The sequence below is a fragment of the Durio zibethinus genome, chromosome 23 (assembly GCF_047325235.1).
Source record: "Durio zibethinus cultivar Kanyao isolate XHJ-2024 chromosome 23, ASM4732523v1, whole genome shotgun sequence".
NCBI classification, from domain to species: Eukaryota; Viridiplantae; Streptophyta; class Magnoliopsida; order Malvales; family Malvaceae; genus Durio; species Durio zibethinus.
In genome coordinates this window covers 1,468,657-1,489,132 of record NC_143184.1, presented here as the reverse complement: position 1 = coordinate 1,489,132, position 20,476 = coordinate 1,468,657, and the positions used below count along the sequence as shown (strand labels likewise).

General features: G+C 35.6%; 3 protein-coding genes and 1 pseudogene across 8 annotated transcripts; 2 read left to right on the top strand and 2 right to left on the bottom strand.

Moving 5' to 3' along the window:
• Window positions 1-555: 555 nt before the first annotated feature.
• Window positions 556-1,387, top strand: LOC111313294 (protein LITTLE ZIPPER 1-like). 2 transcript variants are annotated; one of them, XM_022913956.2, is made up of 2 exons: window positions 556-784; window positions 888-1,387. In XM_022913956.2, the coding sequence occupies exons 1-2, from the start codon at window positions 690-692 to the stop codon at window positions 1,105-1,107; spliced, it is 315 nt and encodes a 104-aa protein (XP_022769691.1). In that variant the 5' UTR covers window positions 556-689; the 3' UTR covers window positions 1,108-1,387. The 2 variants fall into 2 exon arrangements, with proteins under 2 accessions (XP_022769691.1, XP_022769690.1); XM_022913955.2 differs by having other exon boundaries at window positions 879-1,326.
• Window positions 1,388-2,397: 1,010 nt separating this feature from the next.
• On the bottom strand, window positions 2,398-5,039 carry LOC111313802 (4-hydroxy-tetrahydrodipicolinate synthase, chloroplastic-like). 2 transcript variants are annotated; one of them, XM_022914574.2, is made up of 3 exons: window positions 4,483-5,039; window positions 4,060-4,143; window positions 2,398-3,476 (listed from the first exon to the last, which is right to left on the bottom strand). In XM_022914574.2, exons 1-3 carry the CDS (start codon window positions 4,566-4,568, stop codon window positions 2,549-2,551), a joined length of 1,098 nt encoding a protein of 365 aa, XP_022770309.2. In that variant the 5' UTR covers window positions 4,569-5,039; the 3' UTR covers window positions 2,398-2,548. The 2 variants fall into 2 exon arrangements, with proteins under 2 accessions (XP_022770309.2, XP_022770308.2); XM_022914573.2 differs by having other exon boundaries at window positions 4,060-4,146; window positions 4,483-5,028.
• Window positions 5,040-7,121: 2,082 nt separating this feature from the next.
• Window positions 7,122-14,796, top strand: LOC111313801 (kinesin-like protein KIN-UB). 4 transcript variants are annotated; one of them, XM_089752075.1, is made up of 20 exons: window positions 7,145-7,660; window positions 7,734-7,834; window positions 7,936-8,058; window positions 8,241-8,426; window positions 8,675-8,896; window positions 9,037-9,190; window positions 9,444-9,593; window positions 9,752-9,840; window positions 10,121-10,324; window positions 10,461-10,583; window positions 11,210-11,332; window positions 11,439-11,570; window positions 11,977-12,100; window positions 12,192-12,284; window positions 12,829-12,954; window positions 13,103-13,228; window positions 13,617-13,760; window positions 14,033-14,161; window positions 14,253-14,418; window positions 14,627-14,796. In XM_089752075.1, exons 1-19 carry the CDS (start codon window positions 7,483-7,485, stop codon window positions 14,411-14,413), a joined length of 2,688 nt encoding a protein of 895 aa, XP_089608201.1. In that variant the 5' UTR covers window positions 7,145-7,482; the 3' UTR covers window positions 14,414-14,418; window positions 14,627-14,796. The 4 variants fall into 4 exon arrangements, 3 of the variants coding, with proteins under 3 accessions (XP_022770307.2, XP_089608201.1, XP_089608202.1); XM_022914572.2 differs by having other exon boundaries at window positions 7,122-7,660; window positions 14,253-14,796; XR_016332282.1 differs by having other exon boundaries at window positions 7,208-7,660; window positions 13,099-13,228; window positions 14,253-14,796.
• Window positions 14,797-17,375: 2,579 nt separating this feature from the next.
• On the bottom strand, window positions 17,376-19,545 carry LOC111313293 (AT-hook motif nuclear-localized protein 22 pseudogene; annotated as a pseudogene).
• Between the last annotated feature and the right edge of the window lie 931 nt (window positions 19,546-20,476).

The following is a 20,476-nucleotide window of genomic DNA, read 5'->3' as shown; positions in this document are numbered from 1 at the left end:
GGAAGGAGAGGGACTAATCAAAGTTTCTTTATTCAAATCTCATTTTACATAACTTTTTTTTTTTTTTCATTTTTATATGAAAGATCAATCAAGAAAATCAAATGGTCCGATAATAACTGTGAGGTAAGGGTTTAGGATTAACAGTTTGACAGCCAGATACGACTGATTAAGTATTGGTTCATGCTGTTATTAATATGAACCCTGGATCAAGTCATCAAAACAAGGAGAGCTTGTCAAGTTCTAAATTCAAAAAGTGAATGAACAATGGAGAGAGGGAATAGTCCTTTTCTGTGTGCCTAAACCAGCCAACCCTCTTGGCTTAATTCTTTTGACACTCAACAGTAAAAAATAAAAGTAGTACTTGTAATAAAAAAAAGGCCACGGAAAAGAGAAGAGAGAAGCCCTTTTCTTCTTCCTTCTTCTCACTGCATTCTTCCATCTATTGCTGCCCCTTCGTAATCATGAGTCCTTTTGCCATCATTACTATGAAAAGCCTCTTTCTCTCTCTCTCTCTCTTTCTCTTTCTCATTTTCAGATAAGAACATAATATCCCAGCTATATAACACTTGTTTTCTTTCCCTAGTTGGATCACACCAGATAACCAATAATCTCTTCCAATCCTCCCTTTTATCTTAGGTTTTTCCCTATGAAAAACAAACCCTTTGTTTTTCCTCTCAGTCTTAAACATCATGTCCATTAACTCTTCAGTTTCGATTCCAAGTAATTCCTTCTGCCGAAAACGTCCTTCCAAGCGACATAACATTCGTGTTCGAAGACTCAACAGGTAAGACTTATAAGATTTCTTCATATTTCTTTGTCTTTTACTTTGTTTCCTCTCTCTGTCTCTGATCTCTAACAAGAGTGTTACTACTTAAAAGATGTAACAGGTGGAGAAGGTCAAGGAAGGGAGCGGGAACAAAGATGATGATAGTCTGCATTAATAAAACAGATATGCAAATGAAGAACTTGAAACTGTACATGGAGAATCAAAGCATCATAGAAGAGAACGAGAAGCTGAGGAAGAAAGCTCTTCTCCTCCACCAGGAGAACCAAACCCTGTTGGCTCAGCTACAAAAGAAGTTGTCTAATCCCCAAAATCACTTTTAAAAAGCAAGAAATAACCCACTAGCTCGCATGTCTAAATACTACCATAGTATAACACTATGCCTGATGGGGAGAATTTAGGTAGAAATAATGATGGAATACTTGTTACTTAAGGGGGGAAGTGTTTGATGTCTCAAATCTCGTTCATTTCACTTTTTTTTTTTTTGTCTAAATTCAGTTTGTTATTTATAGCTTCGTTTTGGGAATAATTTTGGAGTTTTATTTGTGTCTTAACTGTATTCAGAATGGGGATATGACATTGAAGTTTAATTTAGAGTTTAGCAGCTGCATGTTGTTTTTTTAATGGCAGATAACTTTTTATAAACGGGCAGCTATCCATTTCATACTGATCTAATCTATATACACAAGGAAAGATCAACTTAAAACAAAAAAAAAATTATATTTTTTTTAATTTTTAATTTTAATAGATTCAAGGATAAAATTAATTTTTTTTTTCATTTATTTTTGTCATTTCGGATTTATTGAAATCAATTATTAAAAAAATATAAAATTTTTATATTGATACAAGTTGATCTCTTCTCATAAATATATATATTTAGTGTCAATTTCTCCTTATTTCTTGCCGTCTTATTACGGCTGCTCTTTGGGTTGTCATTAACTTTAGTGTAAGGGCAGGGCCAAACACCTATGATACTTACATATGTGTAGCATTTGATACTTAAATATGAATAAGTCCCAAGCCCACGACATGAAGCCTTGGGTCAACATATATGATGGGGGCCGGACATCAAAAATTCATGAATCTGGGCTTTAAGTTGACCATCAAGACCCAAAAGACACGATTAAACCGAAAGAAATACCTTTCAATAGAAATCAAAGAATTCACACGGTTGAAATTTCTTGTCCGTAGGGTGGATTGCACCACATTTGATAGAAAATCGGTCATAATCCTTATCTCTAAGTTACAATCAATAAAATGTTGCTCGCATTTCAGATTGTTTTAAGACCAAAACGACTAGATAATTATAAAAGCATTTCCCCTGTAATAATTGTAATACAATTAATTAATGACAATTCAGAATTGTAAAATCTATCAAAAGTTTATGCAAAAATCATATTTATAAATAATAAATCTTTACATAATTTTTTATTATAATTGAATAATTATAGGATTATAATAATAATAATAAAAAGTGATAATCACAGCAATGTCACATGAACACAATTTCTTGCTATAGCCACGAGAAGGCATAATTGATTCTTCCGATCAATGGCAATGCACAGAGGCACAAGGCAAACCAGTCCAAATAGACAATAGTCCGATACCCAGTAGCATCATATTAGTAGCATATATATTAGCACTACTATTTTCTGTCATAATTTAAACAACCAGGTAGACTTTATTTGTAATTTTATAAACGAATGTAAAATTGCAAACTCCAAATAGAGACACCAAACTAGAGTCCTTAACATTCACAAAGGACTAATACCTGCCAACCAATATGAAGTCATCATTATCTAGAACCTGAACATCTTCTTCTCCTACAAAATTCTCCCGCCCAATTTCCTTGACCAGATTGACAAATTCTACCCTCTTTGCCAGGGGAAGAGGTACGTATGGTAACCTGAAAATTGGTCTCACAACCCCCAGTTGTGCAAGGGCTGTGTTAAGGCCAATGGGGTTAGGCTCCTGAAAGAGCCACTCAATCAGAGGTAAGAGCTTTGCGTTAAGTGAAGGATTTTTCCCTCCAAACATAAGCTCTCGCATCAAGCCTGGAATCAGGTTGCTTGTAACAGAAATTACCCCGGTAGCCCCACGGCTCCACCTAGCATCATGACACTGATCATCGTTCCCACTCCACACTACAATTCCATTACCTGTATACTGCTCAATGCGGTCATTTCCAACGCATTCTTTAATGCCAGCCAAGTTAGGACTCTGTGCTATAGTGTTGATGACACGTGGAGGAATATCTTGGCCAGTTCGTGATGGCACATTATAGATTATGGTAGGGCCCATTGGCAGCACACTATCAAAGTGAGAAACCAATCCCTCCAGAGATGTTTTGCCATAGTAAGGATTGATGTGAAGAGCTGCATGCATTCCAACCGCAAAACCTTGTTCGGTGGCATGGATTGCTTCCCTGGTTGAGTTGCTTCCTGTGTTCCCAATTACCTTAATTGATCCACCAAAACAGTTGACTGTATGACCAATAAGCATTATGTGCTCATCCCAGCTCATCAGCTGGCCCTCACCAGTTGTGCCACCAACAATTACACCTTCAACACCATTTCCAATTTGAATATTAACTAAGTCATCATACGCTTCGAGATCAAACCTTCCATCAGGTAGGTATGGGGTTTTGATGGCTGTTATCAATCGAAGAGATTTTATATCTTCTGCTGATGTCCTGCAAAGCAGAAAGCAAGCAAAATCATCAACAGCAGCAATTCTTTCAAAAGAAAGTTTCATTTCCAACAAGATGCTGCTCTCGACAACAATCTACAGCTATAGATAAACCAAGTCTCCCTCAATTAGGAAATTAACATTCACCACAATTTTATCACACAGTGAAAATGCATACCAAACCACCACCATCATGGAACTAATATGTCAAAGGTATTCTCCATGCATGATGCATTACACCCATGTCAAAGTGTTCGGTTATATTAATCTTCCCATAAATCACTTATGTTACCTTCAAGCGCTCCATAAAAGTGTAATAAAGTACACCTCCAGATAAAGGTATGAATAACATAACAATGTCTCAACATATCCAAAGCAAATTCATTTTAGCAGCTATATGAACAAGCAACAAAAAGATACGACAACATCACCAACATTGAAGTTTCAGGGACTACTTTAATGCAAGTAGGAACACAGGTAGATATGCAGTCCTTATGACCAAAATTAAGCAACTACACGCAAACCAACAAGAAATTCTACCCAGTAAAACATCAATCAGATTCAGATAGTATAAAGTTATTAATTACCTGTTTTTAACCTCAAAACTACGCATTGGGAGATGGAAATCAGGTATTACTGCTGCTCGTGGGGATCTCCATTTTACATTTCTACTGCTACAAAGCAACCAAATAAGATGAGCCAATTATGCAGATATAAATTACAGCTGAGATTAACCTTGCTTCTCATTAACACCCAGCCAGCACGAGCTAACTTTAACAAAGACAAAAAAAAAAAAAAGATCTTCCGGACAAGTACTAAATCAACTGGTTTACAAAGACAGAAACAGGCAAATAGAAAGATGACATAGAAGGGAACATATATGATCGTTTCCACTTAATACCAAATCGGCTAACAAATAAATTTTATTAATAAATTAATTAACTAATTTAATGACTAATACAATTAAAAACAAAAAAAAAATCTTATCTTATGTAGAGAATGTCAAAAACCTCTTGTAATTATCGCCGTGATTGGGACGAGGAAACTGGGGCGTATACTCTCTCAAGCACACGCCATAGCTCTTCAAAATAGCCATCTTTCAACCAAACCAACACCTAAACAGAACCGGTAGTCCTATCGCGGATAGCCCCGACCCGGCCCGAACAAGAATATTCTAGATAACGCTTGAATTTGGCTTCGGTAACAGTCTATATACTTTGAAGTTGAAAATGCGTGAGAATCTGGTGGGATGAAGATTTTTTTCAGCGAATGGTAATGGTGGTGATAATCGTGGTGGGGATGGTCAGTCGGAGAGAGATGAGAAACACGGCGGAGCTCATGTGACGGCGATAGTTCTGAGCCATGACGTCAGATTCCAGTGAAAAGGTTGCAGGATGGTTGCGGACGGAGTGAAACGTTAAGGGGTGAGAAAGCAATGGACGCCCCTTGAATTTATGTGGTTTCTAGGGTTTTTATTAGGCGGCGGCTTAGTGTCTACTTTTGTATTTTTGTGTCTACTTTCTACATGACAGATTAAACTACACAACAGCTTCGACTCGTCACTCTTGTTCTTTTTTCTTTTAATTTAACAAGAAAAACATTACCCCAAATTTACGAGAGATAGGTCCATTAAAGCCCATCCTGATAGATGCGAAGCCCATCCAATCTGATATTTACTGGGCTTCTCTAAATGCCGCGACGGAAGTTCATATTTCAACAAAAACTATCCCAAAAGATATTTTAAAAAATTCTATGAAATCTTTGCCTCCTTTTATAGTTCCTTATTTTGAAAGTGGTATTGATTATTGAAGTTGAAATAATAAAGTTTTCCCCACAAACCGATAGCAATTGCATCATCCTTAAGAATAAGTGTCACGTGCCAAACAGCACTTGTACATATATCCATTTGACATGCATATAGTATTTTCCTTGAATTTCAATAATCGTACATTAAATACTAGGGGTTATTTTCACCAATGGTACATGAAATACTAGCTTAAATATTATGACGGCAATTTTATTCGAAATCATGTATTTTTATCCAATTTGATTTTATAGAATTTTTTAAAATTAAATTTTAGATTGGATCGATTTTTTTTTTATAACCAAGTTGGGTTAAAGTTGAATTTTAAGTAAATTAACCTAATTTGGTATATATGTAGTTTTTTAATTATTTATTTAAATTTAAAATTTTATATATTATATTAATAAATTTATTATTTAATATTTTAATTTAAGATATCAATTTAATAAATATAATATATTTATATATAATTAAAATATAATTTATATTAAAAAATAATATTTTATTAATATTATAATAAATTAAATTTATTATATTAATTTAAATCGGGTTCAATTTTATATGCATTGATTAAGTCAAGTCAGATTGAATCGGATTATATTAAATATAAAAAAAATAATATCTTGACGATGAATTCAAAGTTATTACGAGTAAAAATTTACCTCGATGCTATCCATATTAAATACTAATTTTTTATCACCAAAATTTTAAATTATTTGTTTAATATAAGTGGTTAGTTTAAAAAAAAAAAACTTTAAAAAAATGCCGATGAAGAGTTTTCCCTCCAAGTTTCATTCTTATTTGTCTTGCCCTTTTTTTTTTAAATGATGAAGTCAATTTATAAAATAAAAAAAAAGATTTGTCAATTGCTTTTGTTATGAATTTAATTAATATTTATTAGTCAAATAAATTTTTGATAAATTGATATGATATTAAAATTAACATTTTAAGCTTGTAAATTCGAAAAAATTTAAATACATAGTATTATCTTCAAATAAATTAAAAATTTTAAATAATAATAATCCAATCGCATTATTATTTTTTTCATTATGCTATGCAGCTAAGTGTTACATTTCCATAATCTTAATTCGCATGTTATTATTATTTTTTATATTTAAAATTATTAAATTTAATTTTTGATTATTAAAATTAAAAAATTAATATTATATTAATAGCACTTATAACTGTTGACATTCACATGTTAATTTCTCATCTAATTTTCTTTTAAAAATTTGAGGTTCTTAATCATAAGCCCATCATTCCTTTTGTTACAAGCATGAAATCTCCATCTTCCAACTTAAAAACATTTTTCTTTACGAGCTTTCTTAAGGATATCATCTTGTTAGGTAAAATGTTAACACACTATTATCTTTAGTGGTTACTACAAACTTGTCGTCTCGTCTTCCCATTGATGAAAGGCATTATTCAATTTTTTTTTTCTTCTAATCATAACAACCTCCGAAAGACAGATTTTCATAGTACTTAGATGTATAGTGCTGTTGACACTATTTTTTGCATTTAAAAGTTATTTTTATAGAATTTTAATATTAAATTAAAAATTATTATTTTTTAAATTTAAATAAAAATTGTTTATTTTGTGATGAAATTTATTATATTATTTATATTTATATATTTTTAATATTTTGTTATTCTATACAAGTTTTGAAACATTTTAATTATTTATAATAATTTAATTAATATTAAATGATAAAATATAACGAATAAATAAATTTTAAAATATTATATTAATTACTAAATTTATAATTTAAATATTATATTTAAAATTTAAATAATAAATTAAAATATTTTTCTTATAATTTAAAAATTATTCGTGATCTTAAGTCTGAGCTAATACGCAAAATCAAAATGTCCAAACGACGAACCTAGCTTCGAGGAACTTCAAACGCAACCAAAGTCGGTGGTAAGATACTGTACGACGGTTACAGAAAAGAGTTTTCAATTAATTTGATAATTTCCGAAAAAGAGAAAAAAAAAAAGAAAAATGCAGAGATGGGTCCATCAATCTGAGACCGGCTCCGTCTGTTTCCCAACTCTTCCGCAACATAGTGGGTCCATCCCTCTCTTCATCATCACTTTGTTTTGAACTTGGAATTCACCGAATCCACGCCAAAAATTGGTCACAGTGACCATTGAACTTCAAAACAAGCCAAACTCCACAAGTTAAAAAAAAAAAGAAAAGAAAGTGATGGCTTCCAATGCTTACAGAAATGGTACGGGTGTGAACAAGGGAGCGATTAAGCCTCTCGCTTCATCGAATATCAAATCGTCTTCATTCAAATCAAGACTTCCTCCTTCGTCGAATCACTCTCCGGGATCTGCTCTTCGCCGGACCAACTCCGCCTCTTTCACCACCACCGCAGGAGGTGACGGAGTTTAGTATCTCATTTTTTTTCAAAAATTAATAATCATGTTTTATTATACTCCATTTTTCTACAGTGTCGGGAAGAGTCCGAGTAGCTGTTAGATTAAGGCCGCGAAATGCAGAAGAGTCGATCGCGGACGCAGATTTTGCCGATTGTGTTGAACTACAACCTGAGGTAAAAACTAAATGCTGTCAATCTCATTTTGGCAACCGTGAATCTGGATGGTTATTAGTTTTTACGTTAATCTTTTTATAATTTTTTTTGTTTTACTATAGCTTAAGAGGCTTAAACTTAGGAAGAACAATTGGGATTCAGAAACATATGAGTTTGATGAAGTGCTTACCGAATTCGCTTCTCAAAAGCGTGTCTATGAAGTTGTTGCTAAGCCTGTTGTAGAGGTTTGTTTGTTTCAAATGTTTTCTTAATCTTACAATATAATGTCATTAACTTATGGTGTTTAATGCTTATCATATTGTCCCTGAATTATTTTTTTTCATTAGCCATAACGAGCAAGAAGTGCTTGTATGGATATGACTTAATCTTATGAGATTGTGTGCGGGTGTTACTTTGGCTTCTGCAGAGTGTACTGGATGGTTATAATGGAACTGTTATGGCTTATGGCCAGACTGGAACTGGGAAAACTTTTACTCTTGGACGATTAGGTGAGGAAGATATGTCTGCTCGTGGAATAATGGTCCGCTCGATGGAGGAGATTTTAGCTAACGTTTGTCCTGAAACAGATTCTGTCTCTGTTTCTTATTTGCAGGTTGTTAGACTCATGATTTTTATTCTATTAATGCCCAATTGTGCAATGAATTGAATGCAATTTCTTTGATGGCATCATGTCCATGTAATTGTGTTGTTTTGTATTCACTGCTTAATGGATTTTAACTTTTTTTTGGTTCCATTACCTGCTGGATGACATTTTTATTAAACTTTCTGTTTCTATTTCTGTTGGGCTTGTATGGTCTCGGTAAGAATTTGTAATAATTTATTTTCAATATGTCCTTGTAGCTTTACATGGAGACCATACAGGATCTCATTGATCCAGCAAATGATAATATTTCCATTGTGGAAGATCCCAAAACTGGAGATGTTTCATTACCAAGGGCAACTCATGTAGAAATTAGGGATGAGCAGAGTTTTTTGGAGCTATTGAGGTTAGGAGAAGCTCATCGAATTGCTGCAAATACAAAGTTGAATACTGAATCTTCTCGCAGTCATGCTATTTTGATGGTGACTAGTTTTTCACTTCTGCCCTTCCCCTTCCCCTTCCCAGTTTCCATTCACCAATTTTTCATTATCCTACCTGTAGTTGTTTATGCTGTTGTATTATCCCTTAGTGAAATATTATACATTCAACCATGTTAGTGCAGGTACATGTTAAGAAATCAGTTTTGGGAGCAGAAGATGCCATTCCAAGTGAAACAGACAAGTCTTCTCACTTTTTCAAACCAACAAAGCCTCTTGTCCGGAAAAGCAAGCTGGTTTTGGTAGATTTGGCAGGTTCAGAGCGTGTTCACAAGTCAGGTGCATACCATGGCCTTTTTCACCCCAGTGCAAGTCGACTGCATACTGCATTTTAGAGAGCATTTCTTTTTTTCACCACCTAAGCTTTTTGGGCATTGCATTGGCTAGTATTTATGTCTTTGGCAGATAAAATTTTTACTTCATATTCCGACCTGTATATAGCTGTAGACTTTCCCAAGTGCTGCAGGTGGCCTTACTTATGAGTGGGATCCCTTTGGTAGATGGTGATATTGATTTGCTTTGCTTTTGGCAGGAAGTGAGGGGCACATGTTGGAGGAAGCTAAGTCTATTAACCTTTCACTGAGTGCTTTGGGAAAGTGCATCAATGCTTTAGCTGAGAATAGTGCTCATGTGCCTGTTCGTGATTCAAAACTTACAAGGCTGCTCAGAGATTCTTTTGGAGGTGAGTTATCTTTCATGTTCATATAAGTTGACATGTGCCTGGGCTTCACTTTAGATGTTTATGATCTAAATCTTTTATTTTTTAATTTTTTTTCTTTTTATTTCTAGCAAGTTGGATGCTTTTCAGAATTATTGTGAGGTGGATTCTATTTATTGCAGGCACTGCCAGAACCTCATTAATTGTGACTATTGGTCCCTCCCCACGACATCGAGGAGAGACTGCAAGTACAATATTGTTTGGCCAAAGGGTGAGTTCTTATGTAAAAAAAGGACTCAAAACTATAATCTATAATGTGTTTACTATATGTAATATCTGCTATCAAACAACTTACAAAGTACAATGCACTTTGGTCAAGATGCACCATCCTTATATTGGACTACGTCTCATTCTTGCTTGACTTTTTTTATTTCATTTCATGACATTCCTTTCATCTGTTCAGTTCTTCATATTTTGTGTAACATTGTCTTTAATATATGTAGAAGCAAGATGCTTTTACTTGAGAGTTTGCATTTCTCCATTTCTTACAGGCTATGAAGGTGGAGAATATGTTGAGAATAAAGGAAGAGTTTGATTATAAAAGTTTGGCTAGAAGGCTCGAAATACAGCTGGACAAGCTCATTGCAGAAAATGAAAGGCAACAGAAAGCTTTTGATGATGAAGTTGAAAGAATAAGCTTAGAGGCAGAAAATCGTATCTCTAAGGTTGAGAGAAATTTCACCGATGCCTTGGAGGTTAGTTCAGCAACTCGTCATTCTCCCAGATGGGTGATTCTTTAACCTCATGGTTTTCTATTTTTCAGTTATACTTGCTTAGTTGCTTGAGGGTGTGATACGTTGATACTGAACTTCTTGTGTGTTCCTTTTGCAGAAGGAGCGACTAAAGTGCCAGATGGAATATATGGAATCAGTTAAGAAGCTGGAGGAAAAGATGATAGAAAATGAACGAAAGCATGGGTGTAATGGCTTCATGAAGGATAAATGTAATGGAGAGGTACTTTTGCATAAAAAACCATATCTTTTATCACGTCAAATTTATCATGTGAATTCATGGCTAGCCAGTTGGGCCCCTTTTTTATGACAGGCATGCGCTTTCTTTTCAATAACATCCATTATGGAATTGTGCATTATTTTCCCAACTTTACCGTTGTTTATTTTTCTTGTGTTTAAGTTTCACTTTAGAGATGTGTTAGCATGCCCAATATTGGGCCATGTTTTTTCAAAATTTCTTGGGTATGTGGCTTAAATTTCATCCATCAGTCAGATTTTTGTTCCATATCTTGTCAATCATCTCCAAAAGCAATTTTCATGAACATAACTTCAAAGTTATTTCTTTTACATGAGTTTATTGGAAGATACAATGAATTGAAACTTACTTTGTTCTTTCTGTCTTGTCAATTTCTGAAATACACATTTATTTCTTGTTGACTCCTATGGTTGATCCAACATAGTTGTAAAAGACTTTGTTTTTGTTATTGGTGTACACATATTAGTTGCATGATGATGAAGCTATAATGGTCTTTGTAGGAAATGAGTTACCATTACTATTTATACATAGGATTTTGGGCTATCTTGTGTTTGTATTTTGTTAATATATTTTGTCTTCATCATAATCTTCAGGGGCTTGGTTTTTCCATTGCTGAGGTTAAAAACATGCTAGAGAAAGAAATTCATATGAGAAAGGAAGCTGAAGAGGAGGTCAACAAACTTAAGAGTCAACTAGGGCAGAGCACAGATGCAGGGGTATACTTGTTATGCAAATAGTGAATACATTTTTATCAAGTTCTCTGAGCTTCTATTGACTTTTAGATAAGGAATTGGTTGTGTGAGGATTATTTTGGTGTATTAGGCAGGTGGAGATGCTGAAATCTTAAAACTCCAAAATGCTCTGGAGGATGAGGTTCATCAAAAAAGGAAGCTTGAAGAAGAAATAATAATACTAAGAAGTCAGATGTTACAACTGACTTTTGAAGCTGACCAGGTATTGGAATCATATGAGTTAAGCGTGCTTTTCATGCCATTGTTGAATTCTCTTTCTTAATACAATTGATGTCCTGATGTATATGGAATTCAAACTTGTTGAGTATTTGAACTTGCCGCTGTTGACATCTCTCATCAATATAATGATCTAGTATACGGTCACAATATCAAAAACTTGGATCATATCAAAAGGAGCTCCCTGTATTTTACAAATTTTGCTGCTTGCGTTGAACTTAGCTTAGAAAGACTTTATCATGCTTCTATGTGATAGTTTTTCCCTTTATGCACTTGAGTGAAAATTTTGGTGCATTTACTATTATCTATGAAACTTAGTATTCTTGCCCATCCTTGGCATTCATACACTAGCACATATTTATGCTGGTTTCATTTTTATTTTACATATGTAGATGAGAAGGTGTCTGGGAAGAGGTGGATCTGGAACTGCTTATACCGGTTTAGATTCTCCGATGTCTCAAGTTAGGGACTCTTTAAATGGACATACGACACCAGTTTCTGCACTATTTGAACAAGGTGATAAAAAAAAAAATTTTTTTTGCCATATTATCACTTAAAACATCATTCATCCATGCATTTCTTATTGCCCCTTCTATCAATTTACCAGTTGGACTGCAAAAGATTTTGGATTTGCTCGAGTCAGAAGATGCCAATGTACGCATTCATGCTGTAAAAGTAGTGGCCAACCTAGCAGCTGAAGGTGAGCAAAAGCGTTGGTTTCTTGTGCCATTACTTAAGGTGCCCGGGATGGGGAGCTGATGGATTAGGTGCATTACTTTTTGTTGTGTTGTCTTTCTTTTTTAAAAACTGCTTGTAGAAGAACCTTGGGTACTAATTGCTCATTCTTGTGTTATGGAGTGCTTTGTGGGTGATACTAATCACAATGTGTAAGCATTAAAAATCAGGCATTAGGGCCCTGTATTTACCCTGTTTCTTGCTTTAGCAACTTCACTGTCCTGCTTGTCTTGGTTGGCCAAGCTAATATTCCCACCCTTTTTTGTCTGAAGTGGTTTCTTCTTTACTCATGTTATAAAAAAATTAATTGTTCAAAGAAATTCAGTTCTTGTAATGGTAATACCCTTTTATAAGTATTATCCACTGGTAAACCTCTGTTTCTTACATGATAAGCTTTGTCGATAATAAATGCATAAACAAAATTGTTTTGTCTTAATCTGTATATGAGACATGTTTAACTTGTTCTTGGTTTTGTGAGTAATGAGGTGCACTTTCCATGTACTGAACAGAGGCAAACCAGGAAAGGATTGTTGAAGCTGGTGGTCTTACTTCCTTGCTGATGCTTCTCAGAAGCTATGAGGACGAAACTGTTTGCAGAGTAGCAGCTGGTGCAATTGCCAATCTTGCGATGAATGGTAATTGTTCTTCAAATATCCTTTTTGTCATTTTGAGCACATCAGTCATTGTTTTTGATTGGTGATATTGTGTCAAAGAGTTTGGCTACTGATTGGCTCTGAGTTCCGACTACATGGGTTTTATATTGTTTCCTTCTCTGCAAGGCAGAGTCCAATCAAGAACTCATAATGGTTCAAGGGGGAATCAGTTTATTGTCTCTGACAGCATCTGATGTTGAAGATCCTCGGACTCTACGCATGGTTGCTGGAGCTATAGCTAACCTGTGTGGGAATGGTACTGCATTTTCTTTTGGATCCCCTCTTTCACTATTATGTTTTTGGTTCTTACATTATAGGGGTTTTATAACTTTTCCTTTGTTGATTAAAGGAAGGAACTCTTCCATAGATAAATAAATAAAAGAAATGAACTGAAATAAGAGTAATCAGATGTATGCATTACTTTCTGGCTTCCATTCCATGTGATATAAGTATTCCATTTATCTATTTCATCATATATGAAATGATCTCAACTGGAATCTATCATGCCTTTGGCTTTACCATTTAGGCTTCCAGGATAAATTCTAGTTATGCTTAGAGTTGTTCTTGAATTTAAATCCTGCTTCTTTCTAGCGCTCTAACTGGGTTGCTCTTTCTGCCTCTCACACATACTTGTACTTCTTCAGATAAGCTACAAGCAACGCTGAGGTCTGAAGGTGGAATTAAGGCCTTGCTGGGAATGGTGAGATGCGGACATCCAGATGTTCTTTCCCAAGTTGCACGTGGAATTGCCAACTTTGCAAAATGTGAATCCCGGGTGTCGACTAGTGGTAAGTCTTTGATCTGTCACATCCCATTGTTTCACCGATGACTGCTGAAGTCAAATGGTACCTTTTAATTATCATTTTAAGGGGACGGGAATTGGTTAGTATTTCCGCATCACTAGAAGTCTCTTTATTCTGAACCCGATTTAAGCTGTGTATTCTTTTCAAAACATTCTTTCAATGATCATATAGCTTGATAATCTGGCACAAAATGGTCTCAACGTAGCTCTCTTCTCTTTCCTTAGCATGATCTTATAACAACTTGTGCGCCACTCCAGGTCTAAAAAGTGGGAGATCACTTCTTATTGATGATGGTGCACTTCCATGGATTGTGCAAAATGCTAACAATGATGCTGCACCCATTAGGCGACACATTGAGCTTGCACTGTGTCATTTGGCGCAGCATGGTAAGTTTAATTTCTTCTCCATTCATAAAAAAATCAATCTCTATGAGACACATCCGTTGAAGGACCTTTTTTTTTTCTTTTGAAATTTTAGAAGTAAATGCAAAGGACATGATAAGTAGAGGTGCCCTTTGGGAGCTGGTTCGCATATCACGGGACTGTTCTCGAGAGGACATCAGAAGTCTTGCTCATCGAACTTTGAATTCAAGCCCTGTATTTCGCGCTGAAATGCGGCGGCTAAGGATAGAGTTGTGATTAAGGTGAAGTTCTGCTCTTGTAACCTGTTCTATAAGTGTAGTGTGATGTAGAGAAAAAACAAATCTGGTCACTGTATAGGCTAAGGGTAAGATGATTTAATACCCTCAGCGGTGAAATTAGATCATCTGCAAGGGGTACTTGCTTCCCCACGAATTTTATGCAAGTATGCGGTGGGTTTGTACTTTGTAATGGTATATGTTTCATCTGTAGGTTAAGGCGGAAACCCGAAGAAGGTTGGGATGAAGAAAAATTTTGTAGGCGATTGAGTGAGTCAAATTTTCATTTTCTTTTATTTTTTACTTTTCTAATCTATAAACGGGACTCACTACTTGTACAAACTGATTTATAATAGCAATGAAACTCTTCATTCGTTATTTTTATCGAGCAAAGTCTGATATTCCTTCTTTTTTCCTTTTTATCGGTTTTTCCCCTCTAATCCTACCAAATTTAGGCTCTATTTGGATTGGATGGATGGTGAAATTGATGAATTAAAAATAATAATAAAATTATTATATTACAATTGAAAACAAAATTGTAATTACAATTAAAAAAATTTAATAAAAAATTTATATTGATTTAATTTTGATGATGTTAGTATTTAAATTTAATCAATGATGCAATGAGTTTATTCGTGCTACACCGGTGCGGTGAAATGAAAGGGACTTAGTAAAATTAGTTGAAAAGGTAAATCTAAAAAGTAAGAAGTAAAAACTGATTGCAATAAGCCCAAAACTGGAGCAAGCCTTGTTGAGACTCGTACAATTTGACAACAACTCACCGTTTTCATTTGTGAAGGATCCAAATAAGAATGGGCCCGCACCATGTTGAGGAGGTTGAAGCTATGTTCGTGGATCACATCAGAGGGGCTGTTGCCAGTTTGCATGCGATTACATGGACATAAAAACATTGCTCTGGATCTGTAAATTCAGATCTTTGCAGTGCCTGAGGTCTTGATTCTGCTATGTTTTCTTAAGTTAAGATGACAGAATGCTTGTAAAACTGTCTTATGGACGACTTTGGTTTCAGAGATTCAATGGTTGCTGGGATCATTATTCTCCCCAATATATAAAGGACAATTTCAAATGTAATCTTATATTCAACTGAGAATGTGTCTTCTCTCTTGTAAATTCTAATATTCCAGTTTTTATTATTATTATTTTTTTGAGGTAAAGAAGACCATCATTAATATTATCATCAAATTTTAATTAGAAATATGCGCAAAAGAAAGAAGTTATCAGAGATAACATTTATAACTTTGGAAACCTATGAAAAGGGTCCACAAATATATAAAGAAGATTTATAAAAGGGGTTAACTTGCGAACAATGTTTGGACAAACTTTCCAGTGAAATTATGCATATACATGTAAAGTGCCCGTTATGTATGCTTTGCTCTTTCAGTTTCATGAGATATCTGCCAAAAAAGGAAAGGAAAAGGCAAAAATAAAGGAATCTTAATATTTTATATAGCACTGATAATCATTGAGGTGTAGTTCAAAGAATCAAGAGATGGATGTTAATCATGAACACATTAGACATATATATATATATATATACACACATATACATATATATGGTCCACCAAATTATTACCTCCAAGTTGTGGAAAAGCCTCAGTGTTAAGTTATCGGTTGACATAATAATTTTATATTACTAGTTGAAACCTAGCTTGCACTCAGCAATCTTTGCAAAAAATCATCCCCCAAGTGTGAAAAGAAAATGAATTCATGCCAAATGGTTTTTCTAAAATTTAGTAGATGAATTTATATATTCAATTCCGAGGAAAAGATTTATAAGATCCATATCCTATATACGTTATTGAAAATGTCATAAGTGATACAAAAGCAAGCAATCCAAAAATGAGGGTTTGGTTGTCTAGGAAAAAACCAAAGATGAATCTTAATTATCAATAGGCTACAATTGAGCTTTTCCTTCACATAATAATAATAAAAAAGTTTTGTTGGCAATAAGTTGAAAGATGAAAGAAATTTAGGGTTTATTGATCAGAAAACCAAAAAGAAGCATAGGCAACATATTTGCACATGCATATCCATCCCAGAATCAAGACAAACTTTTTATTTATTGAACATATAGTATTTGTAGCAAACTTTAAATTACCTCCTTCTCTTACTGATTCACTCCCACTGTACTCTTTTACTTGTATGTTGGCAGTGACAGTTTTTTTTAGAGAAATAGAGATTGAAAGAGAGAAGGGAAACTTTAACGCTTGAGATCAGTTTGTCTTGGTTGTTGTTGTTGTTGCTTCTACAAGTAAGTAGTGCAAGGAAATGGTTGCCTCGAAAAGGAGCTTTTTTTTACAGAGCAGCGCACGTGTAACCCAGTATCCAATGTTCATGTCTGATTCCATAATGAACCCTAGCAAGTCAGAAAAAAAATTCCAGCAAAAAGACAGCAAAACCCTAAGCCCATAACCGCCCATCATCTTGCTTTCTTCAAGTCATGATTTGCCATCTCGCCCCCCACCAACCTTCAAACAGCTACTAGACTAAATGAACCACATATATTCATATTCATCCAATACAATAATATTAGAATTATCCCTACATCCAATTATAAAAATAAAAATCCTTAATTAATACTAATAAATCAGTTGTAGTATTGTAGGTTGTGTTTAGAGTTGTAATTTTTTTCTTTTGAAGAAACCAAAAACCCTTAATTCCTTCTCTATGAATCCAAGCCATTTAAAAAAGAATAATTTACTAACATTTTTTAAGGATTTGTATGGTGTAATAGAATCTGAAACTTAAAAGTATTATGCGCAAAAAAGGGAACCCTAATAAAAAGGTGGCTTTTTTTCATTTGTCTGAAGAACAGTTCTCAGACAAGCTGAAAAGGAATGCAGAAGGAAATCACTGCCATCTTCTGGTGCTTCTTCATCGTTAAGCTAGTATAATGAATAATGAGGACAATTGAAAGAAGCTATTCTTATAAAATACTACTGATAAAAAAAAAAACCCAGCAAAGAGAAATCCATGAAATTTTTGTACATCCTTCTTCAAATCAAAGCCAGATGAATCCCATGATCAACATCCTTAAGACTTAAACTAAAACATCAACTATCTTATAGAAGAAGAAGAATGAAAGGTGATCAAAAGGTCAAACTAACAAGAGAGGAGAAAAGGGGGTAATTAAGGAGGAAAAAAAACCGGAAACTTTCTGTTTGTTAATAAGGGGGACGACCTGTGCCCCAGTAGGCCTCAGCTGGCAATTGGACCGAATTTAGAAGATTTGGTGGCAATCCTTGAACGAAGGATCCGTTGGGATCTTGGAATAGTTGTTGTTGCTGTTGCTGCTGCGACTGCTGTTGTTGTTGACCGACCATGCTTCCCGGTGACCCTAAGGGTCCACTTCCAGGAACTGGCGCCACCGGTTGCTCCTCTTCCTCCAATGGAAGCCTTTCATACGCCGCATTACCAAAAGAAGCTGCCATAATCACCACCGGACCCGAAGCAACAAGTGGACCTTCCACGGTTCCTCCAACTACCTGACCTTGACCGCCGGCTAAATATATGGTCAACCCTGATGCAGCCGGTGGTGCTGGAGGAGGTAAAGATGACCCAGAAAGTGATAAAATTTCGAATCTTCCATGTAAAGTCACGACTGCACCAGGAGCTCCAGGTTGCCTTAAGGTTACATTTGTTACAGTTCCGCTCCCACTCAAAATGCAAACCCCTCTTTGTCTTCGCCTAGCAAACGTTGAAATGCTCTCCATAATATCACAGCCGGTGGCAATTTCCATAACATGGGATCGGAGGGCATTGGCACTATCACGGGTTATGATGATCGGTGGCTTGGGCTTGTTCTTGGAACCCGCAGGTCTGCCTCGTGGTCTTCTTGTGATTTCACCTTCGGTTCCAGGGACTATGGCTAGTTCTTTGCCTTCACTCGTGTCGGTAGTGGCGGTGCCGGTTGTGGTGGTGGCTGTTTCTTCACGATCTCGTTTCTGGCCACGATTTTGTTCATCTTCAGAGTTCTGTTGTTGGTGGTGATGTTGAAATTGATGATGCGGATTTAGATGAAGATCTCTTGTGAGGAAAGGAGGAGGAAGATGGCGGCCATGAGCTGTTACTGGGTCCATTTGTTTTCTTCCCTTCAAAGTTCAAACCTAATTAGCAATTAGCTAACACATACAAGAACCAACCGAATTCTAATGGAGAAAAGAGAAAAGAAGGATAATAGGGTTCCTATTTTTGTTTCCTTTTTCTTTTTGCTGTGTATTTTGGCTGATTGAATAACAGCGGCTTTCACCAAAAAAGGGCAAGAAAAGGGCTTTGAAGCATCTGCCACCAAACTTTCAGCTGAAATAGCTGAATCAACCCATGTTCTTCTCTCCACTCTTCATGTGAGTTGAGATAGTTTGTTTTCTTACGTAGTTTTTGGAAGTGATATATTTCTCTTGAATGAAGATAAGTTGTTGGTTAAGGGTTTGGGAGGAAATGAGGAAGAAAAGGGGGGGTAAGAAAATAGCCAAAAATGGGAGATGGAGAGAGGTGGTTTATGGGTTTGAGTTTCGGGCGTGGTGGGTTTTTTTTGTGCTTTTTGGGTATAGTGTTGTTGGGTTAGGGTTAGGTCAAGGCATCAGATCGCTGATGGGTTTAGTTTTGGTAAGACAGCGTGCGCATGGGCGGTGTGTGGGGCCTCTCCTTTCTCTCTCTCTCTGTTGTCTCTCCCCACCATGGGGACCCAACACCCCACGTTCTCTCCTTTTCTCTCTCTCTCTCTTCAATTTCTCGGTCTCCGTCTCGAGAATTAAAAGCCTGCAGTATAAGATCATACTGTGCTTCATTTACTAGCACAAGCTCTCTCTCTCTCTCTTCATTCCTCTTCATAATCTTCTCTTCTATTCTCCATTTCACTCTCTTGACCACTACAACTAGTACTAAAAATTCTGTCTTCAGGTCCCAAAAAGTTGTGTACTTTCTGCATACACTTGAAACAAGTTCGATGACGACGACGATGACATGACAAGCCTACTCCCTATTGCTGCCCTTTTCAACTCTTGGAAACGAAAGCGAAAAAGTACAGAATGTCCATCATAAGTTCTCTTTCATGGGATTCGTTCTTTCATCGTCCAAACTCCGAACTATAACAGTTGAAAACATAAGCATGCAGTTCTCAAAAGGAGAGTTCATTTGTGCGGAATAAAACTACTAGTAGTATAATAAAACCGGACTGGAAATTTTTCAAAGCTGTTTCATACAATAATCTTTGGCTTGTTGTTTATATAGGATTGAAAACGGATGAGATTCTTATTTAGTTCGTACATTTAAATGATTCGGCAAGACTATGAGAAAGTGAGAATATGTGTGTGAAAACTGAAAAGAGGCTTTATCGTGGTTGGAAAATGACTGGAGGGAAATAAAATCTAAAAGAGGGTGAGCTAACTAGCTAGCGTTACAAAATGTGCTTTTGCTTGCTGTTGAGAGTGAGGGTGGAGTTGCAGTCAGTCATAAAAAAACTGAGTGAGGGAGGGGGATTGGAATGAGATAATTTGGTGGATGGAAAGAGGGCATTAATGGGTGGTGCATGTGGATCATGGGAAATTGGAGTTGGACCCACACGAGCAAAGTCAGGAGAGTCAGGGCGTGTCTTAAGGGGGACTCTCGTTTCTAGCAATGAATGAATCAATGAAATCTCCCTTCTTCTCTCCTCTATTCCTCCCTGGCCTGAACTGGCTTCGCCTGGCCACCGGCAACTGCCTTGCCTTGTCTACAATTTGATGTTGATGTTGACGTTTATATTGGGGGCTCCATTATTTGCTCTTCATGACCTAAATCGGTTGTGTCCCTTCCCTAGCTATACCACCGAATCTCTAACGTATCAGTAAAATGGTAAATGCAACTCCCACAGTAGTTTTGATTCAACTTCTGTTTAAACCAACTTGGAGACGGGTTTATTTGTATTAAATTGGTGTTACATTTTAATCCCTCTTTGTAGATACATAACAAATCGAATTGAATTAGATCGAGATGGAATGAATTTATATAAAATTTAATCTTAATTTTTTTTAATAATATTTGATTTAAAATTTTATTTAAAAAA